At 47.9% G+C, this 17,954-nt stretch overlaps 2 protein-coding genes across 2 annotated transcripts; both read left to right on the top strand.

The window, feature by feature from the left end:
- The first annotated feature begins 7,370 nt into the window (after positions 1-7,370).
- On the top strand, positions 7,371-14,562 carry UCN3 (urocortin 3). The gene is made up of 2 exons (XM_042809434.1): positions 7,371-7,587; positions 10,478-14,562. Exon 2 carries the CDS (start codon positions 10,487-10,489, stop codon positions 10,946-10,948), a length of 462 nt encoding a protein of 153 aa, XP_042665368.1. The 5' UTR covers positions 7,371-7,587; positions 10,478-10,486; the 3' UTR covers positions 10,949-14,562.
- Positions 12,825-17,949, top strand: LOC122155533 (tubulin alpha chain-like; the record flags this gene model as incomplete). Its single annotated transcript, XM_042809435.1, has 4 exons — positions 12,825-12,873; positions 16,546-16,761; positions 16,943-17,091; positions 17,689-17,949. Coding segments are annotated over exons 1-4 (675 nt in total), but the record flags the coding sequence as incomplete, so codon positions are not given.
- Between the last annotated feature and the right edge of the window lie 5 nt (positions 17,950-17,954).

The following is a 17,954-nucleotide window of genomic DNA, read 5'->3' as shown; positions in this document are numbered from 1 at the left end:
ATAATTTTTACGGCTGTGAATCAGCAGCACAGTGATGGTCAGGAGGGAGCTGTGGGTGAGACAATGGACCTGGGACCATGGATGTGGGACCATGGACACAAGATCTGGTACCTACCTGAGAACACTAAGGATTCCCAGAATTTCTTTCTGCCTTATTATTCCCAGGACATTGAAGGAATGGGACAAATTTTTGCTCTTGAGTCTACTGCCATCAGCTTAAATAGGGCTTCATCTCCTCACGTGCAGAATTTCTTGGCAGTTTTGAGTTTCATGCTTGGCCAGGAGAGAGCATATCTCAAACCTAAATTTTGTGGTCGAATTGGCCAGGCTGGATGAGGCTTTGAGCAACCTGGTCTAGAGGGAGGTGTCCCTGCCTATAGGAGGGAGGTTGGAACTAGATGATCTTAAAGGTCCCTTCCAACCCAATTCATTCCATGATTCTATGATTTAGCTCCCTGATTTCATGGTTAAGGAGAGCGGCAGAGCCTCCTGGAGCTGATTTTGCTCAGGATTTTTCATCATAAACCATGCTGACAAAACAGGTCAAAGCAGCAGCTCACCAGGCAGATGGGGGATTTAATCCAGTCTTCAAAGCAGCCTGGAAGAGCTGGGGAGTGGAAGCCAGTACTGTAGGCAAGTGTATAATATCAAGCTGTTCAGTCCTCTGCTGGGTGTATTAAATGCAGTTTGAATTTCCCATCAGTGCTCTGTGAGCTTAGGCATAATGGGAAATTGATAACTTGATTTTTTTTTTTTTTTTAATACATCTAACCTTAAACATTTATTATTGATTTGCCATCTGAACCGTTTTGGCAGGGCCAAAATATTACCGGAATGCCTCTTCGGTGTTTCCTTGGAAATGTCACGTCACTCTAATTGAGTTTCTTGAAATGATTTGATTGTGGGGTCGGGGAGACTTTTAGGGCCGAGTGATTAGCTGGCAAGCTGTTGGCTTTCCAGGTGCATGGAGTTGGGGCTGCTCCAAACGGGGCAAAGCCAGAAGATTCCTGAACATCACACGTTGGAGAACGGCCATAAAAAGCGAAGAGCATAGGAGGAGAGATGCACGTTTGGGTTTTAATTAACATAAAGTCAGCTTCAATAATCCTCGTGGAGTTTGCAAAGTGCTGGGTGATTTTAGAGCATGGGTGGCCCCACTACTCCTTTTGCAGCTGTGGAGCTGCATGAGATATATGGCCATACGTGCACCGATAGCTCAAGCACACTCAGCGTCTTAGCATTGGGATTTCAGCTCTGTCTGGCACATAAGGCCAGCAAAGCCTTGCAAGGAGGTGCAGGGAGGAGAAACTTGCCTGATCGAGGTATCCAAAGTCAGCAGGTAGTTCCTTAGCAACCTTGACAAAAGAAAATGGACCGTGAGAAATGAAGAGGCTGGACTGGAGTAATTGAGTAATTCAGTAATGATACAGCCCTTGAAACGGTCACAATGACAGCCAAGCCCCGAGCATCATCCAGCATCCTCTGACCTTGCTGGCAGATGAAAGCAGACAGGTTGCTTGGGAGGGAGCTGACAAAAGTCCCTGTCTTCACTCCTGCCAGAGTCAAAAGCAACAAAGAAGTTCACCACTGTGTCACCAGCCTGAATTACATCCAGCGAGGTTAATTAATTACCCAGTATTTTCAGAGCGAGAGTAATTTAGGCTCTGGAGATGCAATTGGGCATGGAGTTAATGCAGGGCTGGACCCAAGCATCAGCAAGGTGCATCTTGCAAAATTATCCATCCTCCTTGTCTGGTCTGTGTGATGGAGGTGACTTCTGGGTGATATCCATTGCTTGGTGGAGTAACAGCAATCACTGTGCCACTGCTTTGGTGTACGCAGCCACTTGGCAGCACTACTGGTGAAGGTAAGAATCCTGTTGGTGAGCACTATCTTCTGTCCATAGCAAAGATGGAATGGCAACCCAATGGCTGTGACATTGTGGAGAGGGAGGAAAAATACTGAAAAATCCTCAAAATCCTTTGATGCTGGGCAGGCAGCTCTGAGCTGGGGTGAGCAAGAACAAAAACTGGGATGGATTCACCTCCAGCAGAATTACTGCATGGATTTGGAGCAAAACCAAGGAGAAACACTCCTTGTCCAGGAACAGGTGATTGACAAGAGCTGCCTTGGTCTCACTCCAGAAACCACCAAGGAAAATCCTTTCTGATCCCTCAGAGTTTAGTTCACCCATCTCCTGTCTTAAGCGTTTCCTACACAACACTTCGAGCTCCACCACCAGGTCTCCATGTCCCCAGCATATGTCCAACTTTGCCCTTAAAGCCACCCTGAGTACCTCCATGTGGCTCATGAAACCAAGCAGCCAGCCCCTGGCCTTGACTCCTGCAGCAAAAAATAGCTGGAGAAGCAATATAACCCAACAATAGAGATGTAGCCATTATATTTCTTGCACTTCTTCATTTCAGATGTTTATTCCTACTGGAGGTGTGATATCCACATAACTACAGGCGCATGCCATGCACGTGGTGCACAGGACATGGTTTAGTGGGCATGGAGGTGATGGGTTGATGGTTGGACTAGATGATCTAAGTGGTCTTTTCCAACCTTAATGATTCTGTCATTCTATTATATGAAATGCCTATTTGGAGAATGGGTAGGAAATGTGACACAGAGATAGCAAACAAAAACCACCGGTGAAGGCTATGTGGAAGATTTCAGACTAATGTTTCTTCTCCAGTGTTATTTTTTTTCTTCACTTGGAGGGAAATCATCAAGAACCAAGATCTATTTCATGCCCAATAAGCTGTTAGTGGTAAAGCTTGGTAGTTCTTGAAAAAGTGGTTGGGTCAACAAAAATTTGGCACACATTACCAAGGTCCTACCTTAAAGTCATGGGACTTTCCAAGCCATTGACGTGATCTCTACATCCCTTTTGGAGCTGCCAAGCTGTCAGCAGGGGCAAAAAACCACTCCCAAAACTGTGTAATAGAGAGGAAAATCCCAACAGAATGAGCTTTGTGGGAGAGGAAGAGTCCTTTGCCATTGGGTTAGAGTGAGATGGAGAATAGGCAGACTCTAGTGTCCAACATCCACAGCCCTGGGAGTGTAAAGAGTCCCAGAGGTTATTAAACATGAGACAAAGCAACTCAGAAAATCCTTTTTTGCCCATCCATGGACCTTCAGAGCATCCACGTCCCCCTCCTCTATGCAATCCTGGTGTAAATCCAGGACTGTGCATCATCACATTGCCTTTGCCTTCCTGAGCAAGTCAAAACTTTCGTCTGGGTATTTGGGATGTGAGTTTTGCTTCTGGTGTGCTATGACCATGAGACACTGTGTCTTATTTTTCCCAGTAGTGGAACGTTTGTGGTGATGAAATTTTAATAAGATCCTCTCCAGCTGCCCACGTTTAGACTTAAACGATGAATCACAGAAGGAAATTGAGCTTGGCAAGAGTGAGAGAGGCTGTGGAGAGTGGGAAAGTGTCCTGCTCCTGGAGAGACAGACGCACAAAGGGAGACCTGCGAGGACGCTCATGACAAAGCCTTCATTTTTCAAAGTTAGGTAATTCTTTGGAGAAACTTTGGGGACTTTGGGCCACCTGCGAGCTCCTGAGAGTGCCCTTTCCTGAGGTTCATTTTTGTGCTCTGATATTTTCAGATTGTACAGGAAAAATCTTCCCTCTGAGCTCCGCAAAAAGCAAAGAGTAATGCAAGGATCGGTGAGCCACAGTAGCCAGACAGTGACAGCTAAAACAGTCCAATAGAGATGAACCAGACAGCTTGACTTCTTTCATCTCTCTTCCTTAAGAACTGGCCTCTCTTTTCTATTTTCCTCTAATAAAATCACACTGAAGTCTCCATGTCTAGCATGCAGATTTGCCTCCTTGCCCAACAGTGAAGCATTTTATGGGTAAATAGCCACAGAAATATGCCCCATCGTCTGCTGGCAGTATGGGAGATGGAGATGGCTTTCACTACATGGCTCCACCAGCATCTGCTGGATGATAAGTGCATTCATCACCATGCTTTGGCTTCATTCTTAAGTAGTTTTCATCATTTGAAAAAGAAAGAAGAAGAAGAAGAAAAAAAAACTAAACTAAGCAAAAAGAAACCCACAACAACACAGAGTTATATGGGCTATTAGCACTACAGGATTGACTTGATTGACTTTTGAACAAGACCCATGTGTATAACCCATTTCCTTCCAATGTAGCGCGTCTTCAGTGTGGCTTTGATTGCTTTTCACCCAACAACTTTATAGTCATGGGGACAAATCATCTCTAACCTGAAAGAAAGCAGTTTATTAACCATTAACTCCTTCCTTGCTTTTTGATCTTTGGAAACTGCTGCCATCACATTTCCCCAAACAGAGATGTGCTCAACCCTGACGGACTCTTGCTTGTCACCCTCCCATGCAAAGCTGCAGACGTCAAAGAGCTCAAGTGAGAGATGGTACTGCCAAACACCTCCTCAGGGTCCTACAAGACCTCCTGGCATGGAGGCAGCCTTTCCCTCCACCATGTCCCCATTGCCACCAACCAAGAAGAGCTGATCACCACATGCCTAACAATTTGGAGCATGGGCACAACCCATGGGCACAACCTGAAGTGATTGCAATGGATAAAAACTGCATGCTGATATGTTCTCATCACACATCCAGCCCCAAGAAAACATTAGTGTGGAAGGACATGCACCCCTTCACAAGGGACAGACCAATTGAAAAGGTGGAGCACCGATCACTGTTGTGAAAGCAGCTACAATTTCATACAGTTTAATTCACTTTAGTGATGCACTAAAATGAATTTAAGGCCCCACCACCTCTGGATGAAAGTGGGCTTTAAGATGGGTCAGGTAATCTAATTTAACATCATACTGCTCCCTATCCTATAACCCCTTCCCCATGTACCCCAGGTTACAAAGCTCTGGCACTGGCAGGGTTTCCATCTTGACCTGAAGGTCTGAAACTCCTGGAGATGATCAGAGCCATGAGGTCCTTGTGTCAGAGAGGTGCAACAGGCTTTGATTTTGGGGTTAGCAGTTCTTCCCCACCTTTGGGCCCATGGGATGCCAGACCCACACCTCACACTAGAAGAAGGAGTTTCTCCATTGATCTCCAGACTGTTAAATGCAAAATGCCCCCCCAAGAGACTTTCAGTGGCTCCTCTCTGCTGTAGTGAGACATGGGATGGTGACATCTCCTTCTGATAGGCAGGGGAACAGAGGGACCCACACACCATTCATGAAGCACACATCATCCAACTTGACACTAAGAGTCCCCATCCCACACAGATTTGCAAGTTCAACCCCCTTCTTCCAACCTCAGCCCCAAAAAATCAGGGGAAGAAAGTGGGTGTATCATCCCTAACCCACTCTGACGCACATGGAGTTGTCAGTGGTCCGAGCCCAACAGGATCCAAGGGTCTCCTGAGCTTTTTGCAAGGACCACTGCCTCTATGTACAGTCCTCAGGGATCAAGAAGATGCTAAACATGTCTCCAAGGAAGCACAAGGATATAAATCCTAGCCAAGCCCTCTCCACTCACTCTAGGCACAAAACTTAGGAGTTGGACCAGTCCTCCAATGATAAATAATACATCAGGTAATGGGGCTGACCCAGCCCTCCTCACCTTACCAAGGTTGAGGACACAACCCAAGGAAGCCAAAGGTTGCCAAGATTCAGCACTCCCACGTCTGCAATGAGAGTAAAGGGAAATCATTTTTAATGGAGCTCCACCATGAGGGATGAGTTGGAAATAGCTCTCATCCATCACTGTTTTCACAAAGGATGAGACGAAGGATTTCAATAGCTCAGAGATCCTGCAGCCCTTAGAGAAAGTTCATCCCTCTGCAACAAATTTGGTTGGGAATGTCTTCTAGAGAGTGAGAATCGTGGGCCAGGTGGTGGTTTCCCTTTCTCTTTGGTAGGAAGGAGTCCCTCCAATGGAGTTTTTCACTCAGGTCCTTGAACTAGCATCTGCAGGCAGGTTGGTTTCCGGTGACAACCACTGGCTCCAAGGATTTGGATAACAAAACTGTCTTCCAGGTCTTAGTGATGGAGGGGAAATGGAAATGGGAAGTTAGAAGCCTAGGATGAAAAGAGGAATGGATTGCTGCAGCAGTGGGTGCCAATGTGTCTCAGCCAACAGCTGGAGGCAGTTAAGGGGAAAATGCTCAACCTGGGACAGAAGGCAATGGGGAGCTCTTGCTGTTGACAGTTGTTACATTTCAGCTTCAAGGGAAACTTCAAGGGCCTGGTGAAAAGCCCAAAGATCTTCATCCAAGAAGATCCACAGATTTATTTCTCCAAGGAGCACCTGTGACCACTGCAGGCGTGTGGTCCAGGGGTGAGAGCATCTCCCCATCCTCACTCAGAGCCCACTCAGAGTCATTTGTGGAAGACAAGACTTTTGGCAGGGGACTCAGAGGGCTTTCCCCAAGTTCAGTAGGATTTGTTCTTTTCCCAGACAATGACAATTAATGATAACGGGCTTTAAAGCCATTCAGGAGCCTGCAGCCCATCCAATCTGTGGTGAGTTTTGGAGGAATCCCTTCCCAGAAACATGACTTTTTGAGGTCTATCATACCAGCACCACATGGAACAGTCCTCATTTCCAACAGGAATCACAGAATGGCCCGGTTGGAAGGGACCTCAAGGATCTAGAAGCTCCAACCCTCTAAAACAGGCAGGGCCACCAACCTCCACATTTAATACCAGACCAGGCTGCCCAGGACCCAGCCAACCTGACCTTGAACCTGCAGGGATGGACAGGGCATCCACAACCTCTCTGGGCAGCCTGTTCCAGCACCTCACCACTTTCATAGTAAAGAACTTGGGGAAGACCTCCAATCTCACTCTCTCTTTAGCACCAAGACTACACCAGGATTAGAGCAGTGCTGGGACTATAGACTGACTGCACCAGGAGTCCTGGGGCAATGGACTGAGGTTTTCTTCTTGGTTGCAGCCTTGGAGCAATCTGAATTTGTTCTGCTGGATCTCAGTGTGTTTAGGGAGTCTGAGGGACTGTGGACAGGGCTTGTGGGCAAAACCCAGCCAAGAAGATGCACCAGCTCCACACTTTGAAAATAAATGACTGGGATAACGCTGCTGAAAACCTAAACGGGCATCCTTAGGGGCCACAGCAATTCTTTGCATTTAAAATATCCTTGCACCGAATGCAAGAAGAGTGGAAGAAACGTGTCTGTGGGACCCTACAAAGCCCCAGCACTGACGACAGCCCTGTTTTTGGGTGAGCGTCACCTGCATGTCGGGTTCAGAGGTCTTTTTCTCCCCCCCCCCTTTTTTATTTTTTTACTTTCTGAATGGGGAGAGGCACTGCAGCCCCGTGACGTCGCCAGCTCCTTCTGATTTCATTTTAATGCAATCATGCCCAAACGAAGGCTCCACGTCTGGAGTTACGACTCAAACCCCGTGATCGCTCATTTTTATATATACACGAGGGAGGGGAAAAGCGTTTCCATAGAGAGAAAAAATATCACAGCCCTCTTAATAACAATAAAAGAAAAGAGAGGGTGCAGAAGTTGAGGGGAAGGCGCTGATGTCTCTCTGCTCGGAGTGAGAGCCGCACGCAGCAGCCCCTTCCCATCCCAGCACCGAGGACTGCCAGGTGAGTGCCTGGATTTCATTTATTAACCAGCTTCGTTTGCACAAACTTGAAATATTTCAGTGCTTGGGAGATCAGGTTCCACGTCTTTCTGCAAGAGAAAATAAAAATGGGATAGGGAAAAGTAGTAAGACTCTCTCCAGAGTAAATAGATTTGGGGTTATTATAGCAATTTTTGGAGGGAGATCAGGCAGGAAAAGGGTATGGAAATGTTGGGAAATCAGAAAGTGGGAATATAAATCACTGCTGTGGGTAAAGGGATGGAGAGACGAGGGCATAGCCTTATCCTCACCGGGTCAGCGTGGGTTTGGAGCCCTGGGAATCAGCATTCCCAGGGGAGGTTCATGGGGAAGTGGAGGCAACATCAGACAGAAAGAGTTTAAAAGTCTGCAAGTCTCATTTGCAGTATTATTTTATTCCAGACTTACATTTCTGCTGGGGAAAAAAAAAAACAGATTTATGCTATACCTCTGCTGTGGATGATACAGCTCTGTCCCCACTCTGCCGGAGCTGCCGTGCTGCAGTGATTCACTTTTCTCTTTTAAATCCAAGAGGTAGAGTTGTCCATCGATGGGCACCATCCCATAATAATGCCTGGAAACTGCTCACGGGGTCCCAGCAATTCCCACTCATGGGTCACCCTCCGGCAGAGGCAGATTTCACTCCGACTTTCTCAGATTTGCTGCAATTTTTCTTCTTCTTCCTGATCTTAGGAAGGGATGACCCATTTCCAGTTATTAAACACAAAACAAAACGAAACTTTCTGGCAGGGGAGAAAAGCCCCCACGCAAAAATAATAATTAATAATAACAAGCTAGAAATCAGATTTGCTCGTCAGGATGCTTCATTTCCTTACTGCTTCGCTTTGATTTCTGTCCTGCCTTTCTCTTTGCTCAGCCAAGGTCCCCAGAGAGGTTTTTTTCCAGCTGGGGAGCCAAACCGCCCATTTCAAACAGCTGAGAAATACCAGGGAGAGGTGAAGAGGACAGGGAGATGCTCAGCAGCAGCTTCTCATATCAGTGCAGTTCACTGCCAGCAGCCTCACTGTCTCTGTGAGCATTTTCAGAGCTATTCCTGCCATTCCAATAGCAGCCTGGGGATGTGTAAGGTAGCAGGAAAGGGTAGAGGAAGGATGGCAGTTTCCAAATTCATGCCCTGAGCCCCTCCGTTCTGCTAGGAGTTTGCTGGGATGGCCGCATCATCTGGGGCAAAAAAGACATCTGCTTTGGGGTGGAAGAATAAATACTCACCTTGATAGGATTTGTAAGCAAAACCTGAACCCCAGGATCTCAATGTCTGATTTGGGGCTGAAGGAAGAAGAACTTCGGATCCCAAATCACATTCATGTGGGGGTTGTGTGCCTGGCAAGGGTTTTGCTCACCGTCCTGCAGTAGCAGTTTTGATAATGCTACCTGGGTCATAACACAGATGTTTCGCACCCTTCTTTTCTCTGGATAAAGGGGATAAATCCACACTTAACCCCTTCCACAAGGGACAGCAAAAACGCAGATTTAAGATATAAACCTGCCCTGATCTCCCTTTGCCAGGGAAAGAAAGGGCAGAGTTAAGGGGATGAACCTGCCCTGATCTGCTCCTCCCAAGGGATAGCAAAGGGCAGAGTTAAGGGGATGAACCTGCCCTGATCTGCTCCTCCCAAGGGACAGCAAAGGACAGTTAAAGTGACATCAATTTCACAGATTGACTGAAGAGCAGATTCGTGATGACAGTTCATGGGATAAGGGGGCTGGTTGAATTTTGGAGGACACCCACTCACCCAGAAGACCCCAAGAGATGCTGTTGCATCCTTGTGACTGACTTGTCCTGCTGGCCAGAGCTTGCCATGAGATGCTCTTGCCACAAGATGGGGCCAGAAGATTGGGAATGGCAGTCCTCCTCCAGGTGCTTTCAGGGTCAGGGTGACATCGGGGCTGGCTGGGGGGCTGGTTGTACCGTTGTCGATAAGGTGAAAGAATCCCCGCCTGGAAATTCTTTGTAGACCTTTAGCTGAGCAGATGGGTGCACATATGGACTTGAAGATGGGAAGGTTTTGCAGTAGTGAGGTTATCTCAAAAATTTTCAAGTTTTTTTAACCAAGATTTTGGGACATTAAAATGATTGTATTTCAAGTAGTGAGTGATGTTACTGTGTCATGATGTCAACAACGAGAAGGCCAAATCTTCCATAGAGGCTTCGATTTTGTAAAACACCTTGGCCATCCTACCCAGTACCCCCAAACCCGGGGTTTGGAGGTTGAACTTTAGAGGAAGATGTCCTAAAGTAATTCATTCCCACTTGCCCTAAATGTTAGATGGGACCTTGGGGGTGACTTGTTAGATTAACTCATGATTTTTTTACATGGGAGATGAACCCATGACTTTGAGATTTAGGACATGAGTTCTGGACTTTGGGACGTGAGAGGTGAACCCAAGAGTGTACGATACGGGAGGCAAATCCAAGGCTTTGAGGTGTGGGAGGTGAACACAGGACTTCAAGATGTGGGAGGTGAACTCAAGATCTTGGAAAGTAGGAGGTGAACCCAGGAGAGTGGGATGAGGGAGATGAACTCAGGACTGTGGGACACAGGAGGTGAACACAAGTCTTTGGGATCTGGGAGGTGAAGTCAAGACTGTGAAACGTGGGAGGTGAATCCAGGCTGGATGGGGTTCTGAGCAACCTGGTCTAGTGGAAAGTGGCCTTGCCTATAGCAAGGGGGTTGGAACTAGGTGATCTTAAAGATCCCTTCCAACCCAAATGATTCTGTGATTTTGGGATCTGGGAGTTGAACCCATGAGTCTGGGACAGGAGATGATGAAGGGATGGTGGTACTCTGCCCCATGCCTGCTGGGAAGCTGACACCCATCTCTGCCCTCCTCTCGCTCTCTCCACTGGGCAGGCCACCATCATGCCCCACACCAAGCTGTTGCTCCTCCTCGCCCTCCTCTGTGCCACAGAAACCAGCAGGGCCTTCCGCCTCTACAACGCTGCCTCCATTTTCAGCTGCCTCAACGCGGCCATCACCGAGGCCCAGAAGAGCCTCCCAGAGGAAAACACCGTCTTGGACAAGCGTGGCTATGACTACCATCCAGCAGAGGAAGCATCCGAGGAGGAGGAGGAGGCAGAGGAAGAGAGAGGGAAAAGGACATTCCCAGGGGAAGGCCATTACAAATACACCTCCCAGGCGCAGGTGAAGGGGAAGACCTACCAAAACCGTGCCAAAAGCGACCGCCGCACCAAGGTCACCCTGTCCCTCGACGTCCCCACCAACATCATGAATATCCTCTTCAACATCGCCAAAGCCAAAAACTTGCGGGCGAAGGCTGCTGCCAATGCACACCTCATGGCCCAAATTGGGCGGCGGAAGTGATGCTCGCGGGGCAGGGGTTGACTTGGAGCAGGGATGGCCACACGGGGCCAACACCTGGCCCCAACCTGCTGGTTGGAGAGGACTGACAGCCGTGTATGATATCAGTGTTGTATATTTTTGACCCATAGAGCTACCTAACTTTCATATCTCTTCTTCCTCCTCCTTTCCTTCCCAATCTCCCCTATTCCTTCTCCTGGACATTTCCATGTGTGGGGAAGAGGGTGGTGTCCTCAGCAGGGCAGGGGGACATGTTGTTTTGGAAAGGTCCCTATTAAAGCTACAATCTGTTGAGTTTCCAATGCTTGGTTCTCCCATCACCTCCAGCAGCTGCTCATTCAGGTCCATAGCCTTTGTAAAAGCTCCCTTTCCTACAACAGCCCTGGTCACGCTCTCACTCAAGTCTCCAAACACGATTGTCCCCATACACAGTCACAACTATATTGGGAAGGGAAAACCTTGATTGGTAAGAGGATCATGCCCCATACCTGCAGACATTCAAGGTCAAGCTAGAGACGATTCTGAGCAACCTGATCCAGCTGTAGATGTCCCTATTCATTGCCAGGGAATTGGACTAGATGACATTTAAGGGTCCCTTCCAACTCAAATGATTCTCTGACTATGATCTCCAGAGAGATTTCACAATTTCTCCTACTGGGAATGCTAGATTTCAGGTTATTTTGCAACTACTCTTTTCCCTGCCAAAACCTTCATCCAAGAAACCATCACCTTTCATCCAAATGATCATTTATAAGCAACCACAGAATGCAGCATGGCTTTGCCTCTCTCTCACAGCTTAAGGTGAGTTTGGACCCCAAGAGTCATGGATCACTAACCAGCCACTCCAGACCCACCTGCAGGGCTGTCCGTGTTGTCCATTCTACCCCCATCCACATCCCCACCATCCATGCAGATCCAGAGGCTTCATTTTCAAGGTATATTCCTGGCCAAACCATCCCTGCTCACCCTGATTCCCTTCACCCACTCTCCATCAAGCCAGAGATCATCAAGCACCCGCTTTACTTTGGGCTATATATCCCTTCCTCTCAATCCCCTTCTCTCTTCACCTCACAGCCCAGTTCCAAGATGAAACCCTCTCCTGACCTCCATACCAGCACGTGGAGAGGAAACTGGGAGATGGAGAGAAATTTGGCCCTCTTCCTCCAGAAGAAATTTACCAAGAGCAGCAAAACAGTTCCCACCAATCCCATCCATGTCATAGCTACAGGGAACACCAGGTGGGATATTACGGAGGACAGGTCTTTGGTTGAAGGGCTGGCAGATAGATCCACAAGCCATTTGCAAGGACATAGCTGGAGGCAAGACAGCTGAATTCATGCCCAGAGAGACCACGGCTGGGCAGCCAAGGGTCCTAGCTGACCCCCAGCCCAGGGCCTTAGAACTGGAAGTTGACCAAAAAGCAAAAATCAAATAAATATACCAATCCTCCAGCATCTTCCCCTCCTAACACACATTTCCAACAGAAAACACACCAACGTGCCCACAGCATCTCTGTGCAGTGACCCCCTCCTGCCTGCACCCTGGAGCTGAGGATGGACCGGTGAGCTTATTCTATAGCATTAGTCTATACGGATCTTTCCATAAAAATCTACATAGCTTTATGCATTTTACAGCCCAGCAACCTACATATCCATCCCCCACGAGTATATTGAGCTGTTCAGTGCTACACAGTGGTTGTGCCCATTTTACAGCTGGAAAATCGAGAGACGCTCACACACATCTCACTGGACAAAGCAAGGTCAGATATGCTCTTGTCCCTTTGTAGATTTGGCCAGAGATGTCCCAAGGCTGTCCAGGCTGTCTTTCCAAAGCATAGGGTTGTCTACAGGTGTCTACACGTGTATGCCAGCACCAGACCATGACTACAAGCTCAAAGCTGAGCCAGGGACAGCAGATAGCAGCTGACGGCAAGTGATGGGGAAAGCAGAGATCCTCCCTCTTCAGCTGCATCCCTGTGGGGGACTCACCCACAGCCAGCACCGGTTTGGACAAATCTTTCCAAAATTAATCCTCCTTCTTAGCCTCTGCCAAGCGAGGCTGGAGGCTGGTCAGAGGGGCCAAGAGGGAGGCAAAGGTCAGAGGAGCCGGATTTCCCAAGGAAGTGGGATAGAAATAGGAGCGCTGAAATCTCCATCAGCCACCACCTGGTTCTGGCAGCAACTGGAGCCAAGGCTTAGGAAGGACAGCACTGACTTTCAGACAGCGGTTTCCTAAAAGCGGGGTGAGGATTCAGTCTTTCCTGCCACACTTTGTGCAGGGATGGAACACAATTTCAGGTATTGCATTCAAAAGGTATTGATTGCACTTTGCTGTGCAGTCAAGTGTGGGTCTACTCTGACCATCATATCCTTCTGTTTTTACTGTCGGCTCCCTTTCAGCCTCTACATAATCCTTTCCCCCAGGCATCCCCTGGCCTCCAGGACCCCCCTCACCCTCCTTCTCCTCCTCCACATGCCAATGCTCCTTTATCATATAAATGCAAACCAGAGATATTGCAGGGATGTTGGCAATTCCCCAAGGACAGTAGGTCCTGAATTCCTTCCCGGAACCCCATGCCCATCTGGCTGAGGAAGGAATTCAGGCAGTATAATGTAATGAGCATCGAGTATCTGGCCAAAAATACCCTCCTGCTGTATGGGAAGGTGCCCGTGTTCACATCTATGAGGTCTTGGCTGGGGAAAAAAACAAGCTGATTTCCAGTTGTGACCACAAAAGGTGTATCCCATGTATCCCATATATCCAGAAGATAAAGTACCAGAAACACAGAACACCAGGGGCATAGGGACCTTCTATAGTGATACATCAGAAGCCACCACCGGCGTTTCCTTCCCTGCCCCTGAGATGTCTCATCTTGTTCTGAGATGTCCTATCCTACCTTTGAGATGTCCCATTTTGTTCCAGGTTGACCTCTCCTCCTCTTTGTATGCCCTACCCTGCACTTGCAATGCGCCATCCCATACATGAGTTGTTCTGTTCCACTCCTCTATGCCCTATCCTGCCACTGGGATGTCCTGTGCTATTTTGAGCTGGGCCAGGAGGGGCTGTGACCAGGGACAGAGCCAACCCCAGCAGCCCACACGGATCCCCTGCATCACATCTGGTGACATGGGCATGGAGCACATCAGGTGCAAAAGTCAACCCCTCTCTCTTGAGAAGGATGAGAAACTCCCTCACTCTTACCAAGAACCTACAACTTCAAGAACCTGTCCTCTTCCCTTGCTGCCAGTGCCACATCCTGGCCACTCTTTGAGGAAAACCAGAGTTTTTTGGGAGACACAGAGCTGCTTAGCCTCCCCATCACACCTCATTTTCTGCTCTCCCCCTTTCATAGGCCCCAACACCCAGGGGTGCACCCAGAAAGGGTGGTGAGATGGGGGCTCACAAAATCACAGTACTACAGGGTTTAGAAGGGACCTCTAAAGATCATTGAGTTCAACCCCCTGCTAAAGCAGATTCCCTACAGTAGGTAACCCCACAGTTGGGTTGACCAAACTATGTTCGGGGGACCATACAATAAGGTTTAGTAGCCTTCATAGGGTCAGTCCCCACACCTTGGTGTACTTCACATTTTAAAACTTGTGTTACTAGCCTCTGGAACGTCCCAAGTCAATGAATTTCTTGCTTTGGTGTATGCTGTATAGAAAATAAAAGCATTTTCCATTTGCAGTGTGATGGTCTCATTGGTGCTTCTCAGTTGTGGTGTTATACTGTGTATCATCACCTCTCCCCACAGCTGTTTCAGGTCCTCCAGGACATCCATCAGTTCTACAATAGCCTTAGCATCTCTGATCAATTTTTGCTATACCATATTTCTTATCCATATTTTAAAGGAGGGAAACTGAGGCACATAACAGTCCTATTTCCCACCAGCAATGAAAATTTAAAAGACCAAAGAATCTCCAAGTCTGCAGGTGCAAGTCCTACAGAGTACATCATTGCCCCACATTCGCTTCCTGAAAAGAAACACCTGAACACTTTGCCCACAGGTGCAAGAGGAGGGGGAAGGAGTCAGGAGGGAGCCCTCTAAGTGCAAGCCTGGCTCTACCTCCCTATAGAAGAGTCCCCAGGAGAGCAGTCAGGTATGCTCCAAATTAGGTGCTGTGATTTTTATTGAGGAGCCTTGGTGGTTTGGAGTCATAGTGAGTAGTTGTGGTGCTTGGGTTTGTTTTTCAACAGCTGTGCAGGGGGTAGGAGCTGGGGTGTCTTCCTTCTTGCTGGGGGAAGGTGCTTCCCCCTTGACTTTGGGGTTTCATTGAAGGAAAGTGGCTGTGGGGTATAAAGAACGTGGAAGCCTTGGAAAGAGGTTTCCTGTGATCGGCCCTTAGCCCTGGGAAGACTTGCCTGCTGATGTTTTCATACCTTCCTCTACCTTATTATGAGGATAACTTGGAGGTTGTGCTGGTGGTGATATTAAGATGAAGATGGATGTCCCTCTGGTGCTGCTGTAGGGCTGGGACAGATCAGGAGTGGGGTGGGGGGGTGAAGGTCTCTCCTTGAGGAGACAGTTCCTGCATCCATGTGTTGGCCCTGCAGTGGGTGTTACAGCTATGCTGGTTCTCCAGCCACAAATCCTACCCAGACCATAACTCAAAGCAGGTAGTAAAGGCAAACCAAACTTTAGGGAAGCTGTAGATCAAGATATTTAAGATGGGTATGAACTTTCCTATCATATCTATCTTAAATATATTGTAGCTCAGGGCCTTCTTGGCTGAAGACAAGACTTTTCTCTATTAATACTCTTTGAGTATCTCTAGTCTTCTTGTAACTGAAAGCTTGGTGCTTGTTGTGTTGGGTGTTTTCGTCACATTCCTCCCAGAAGTTTCCTCTGTCAAAGAGTTCAGCACCTTAGCTACATCCTGTGCATGAGCCCTTCTCCATATAGCTCAAGCCATAAGCAGTTGCTTCATGGGATGACTCTTGTAGAGAGATGAGCTATCAGTCCTTACTCATCCTTCCTTGGATCCATTCTAGCTATCTCCAGAAGGTTTATCCTATACTTAATCTAAATTAGGTTGAGAAACTGTTCTGCAAGTCAATAACTGGGTCCTAACAGTGAAAGGGACCTCTCCCATCATTTCTTCATCAAGAGATCTTTTCCAAACTTAACTTATCTGTGCAGTGGAGAGGTGTCTTTGTACTGCTGCCCAAGATCAGTTGGGCTGTGAGAGCATATGGGGAGGCTGTGGTGGCACCTTGCCTTCTGCCCCACAGCAGAGAAAAGAAAAATCATGAGCAGTTTGACTGCAGTATTGCTGTAGGTTATCAGCTCTGTGGCCTGTTCCTGGGAACAGAATCATTGTGCAATATAATGACAGTGCTGAGATGCAGAAGGACCTACCACTAGGCATCTGTCTTAGTGAGAGACTACAACAACTCCCTGAAGGGTGAATGCATAGTTCCTGCTAGATCAGTATTTCTTTAGTGCCTGCTATGGAGAAAGTCTCCTGGCTGCCACTAAGCTGGGATAAGGTTCCTCTTTATGTAGGTTGTGGGCTGTATGCCCCACAAATATAAAAAGAAATGGCTCCTTTAGACTTCCTTAGTGCATACTCATAACTTTCTTCCCTCTGCCATCCCAGTGCAGAGGGAGTGTATTTCCATCCACATTGGCCAGGCTGGTGTCCAGATGGGCAATTCCTGTTGGGAACTGTATTGCCTGGAGCATGGGATTCAGTCAGATGGCATCACATCCTCCATGGCATCCTCAGGGCAAACAGACTCTTCCTTTGGGACTTTCTTCAGTGAGACAGGCTCAGGGAAGCATGTGCCTAGAGCAGTGTTTGTTGCTGTCATTGGTAAGTTGTTGAAGGTCCCCCAAACCTCTTGTTGCGGTGACTCCTGCTGACCTGAAGAGTGGTGTTGGCCACCTAAACTCCTAGTGAGGTTACTAGTTTCAGCATGGAACCGCATCTAAACTAGAGCAAGTAATGTGGCAGACAATGCTAGTGACAATCATGATATCTCAATTTCTTCCAGATGAGATCAGGACCGGGACCTACCTCACGCTCTTCCACCCAGAGCAACTCATCGGTGGCAAAGAAGATGCTGCCAACAACTACGCTCAGGGCCGCTACACCACTGGGAAGGAGATCATAGACCCAGTTGTTGATAGAGCTCGTAAAATGGTAATAACACTATGGGGAAATCCTCTGCACTAGACAGTGGTTGCTGTTGTCCTGACCATCAAGAAGTGATGGTGTGGATGGATCTTCATCAGACTGACCCTGCCACTGTGACCTGGAGTGACGTGATGAGATGCACGCTGGTGTGTGTTGCCCTTCTTGGGAAACAAGGGGCAGAAGATCCACCAAGAACTCATTCCAACCAATGTCACAGGTCACCTTCTGGCTGGTGTTTTCTCTTTATGCCTCTTCTTCCCTGTGCAGTCTTCCTGCTGCAGAACTTCAGAAGTGCTGTGATAACTCTGAAGCATGCTTGATTTGGGTAGAATCTCATAGTGACCTTCAAATTTCTCCTGGTCCTATTGACTGCTGATGTTATGAATCTCTACCTGCCCTACAATGCCATGGCCAGGCCTCTCTCTCTACTAAGAAAAAAAGATAATTTGTTGTATTTAACATTTTCACTATTAGAAGTAGAAGGTGGGTAAAAGCAGAAGAGAAACTTAGGGCCACAAATTTCATGGTTGAATGCACTACTTCTAGCTTAAGTCCAATGAAGCCCCAGTAACTTGATTTTCCTGGCACTTTCTGGTGCTACAGGCTGACCAGTGCAGTGGCCTCCAGGGGTTCCTGGTCTTCCACAGCTTTGGGGGAGGCACAGGCTCGGGGTTCACCTCCCTCCTCATGGAGCAGCTCTCTGTAGAGTACGGCAAGAAGTCCAAGCTGGAGTTCTCTGTGTACCTGGCACCACAGGTCTCCACGGCAGTGGTGGAGCCCTACAACTCCATCCTCACCACTCACACCACCCTGGAGCACTCAGACTGCTCCTTCATGGTGGACAACGAGGCCATCTATGACATCTGCAA

The sequence above is a fragment of the Centrocercus urophasianus genome, unplaced genomic scaffold, assembly GCF_019232065.1.
Source record: "Centrocercus urophasianus isolate 14NV4802_14NV808 unplaced genomic scaffold, USGS_Curo_1.0 seq_1199, whole genome shotgun sequence".
Lineage (NCBI taxonomy): Eukaryota > Metazoa > Chordata > Aves > Galliformes > Phasianidae > Centrocercus > Centrocercus urophasianus.
The sequence above is the reverse complement of the archived record's forward strand: the minus strand, read 5'-3'. Positions and strand labels throughout refer to the sequence as shown.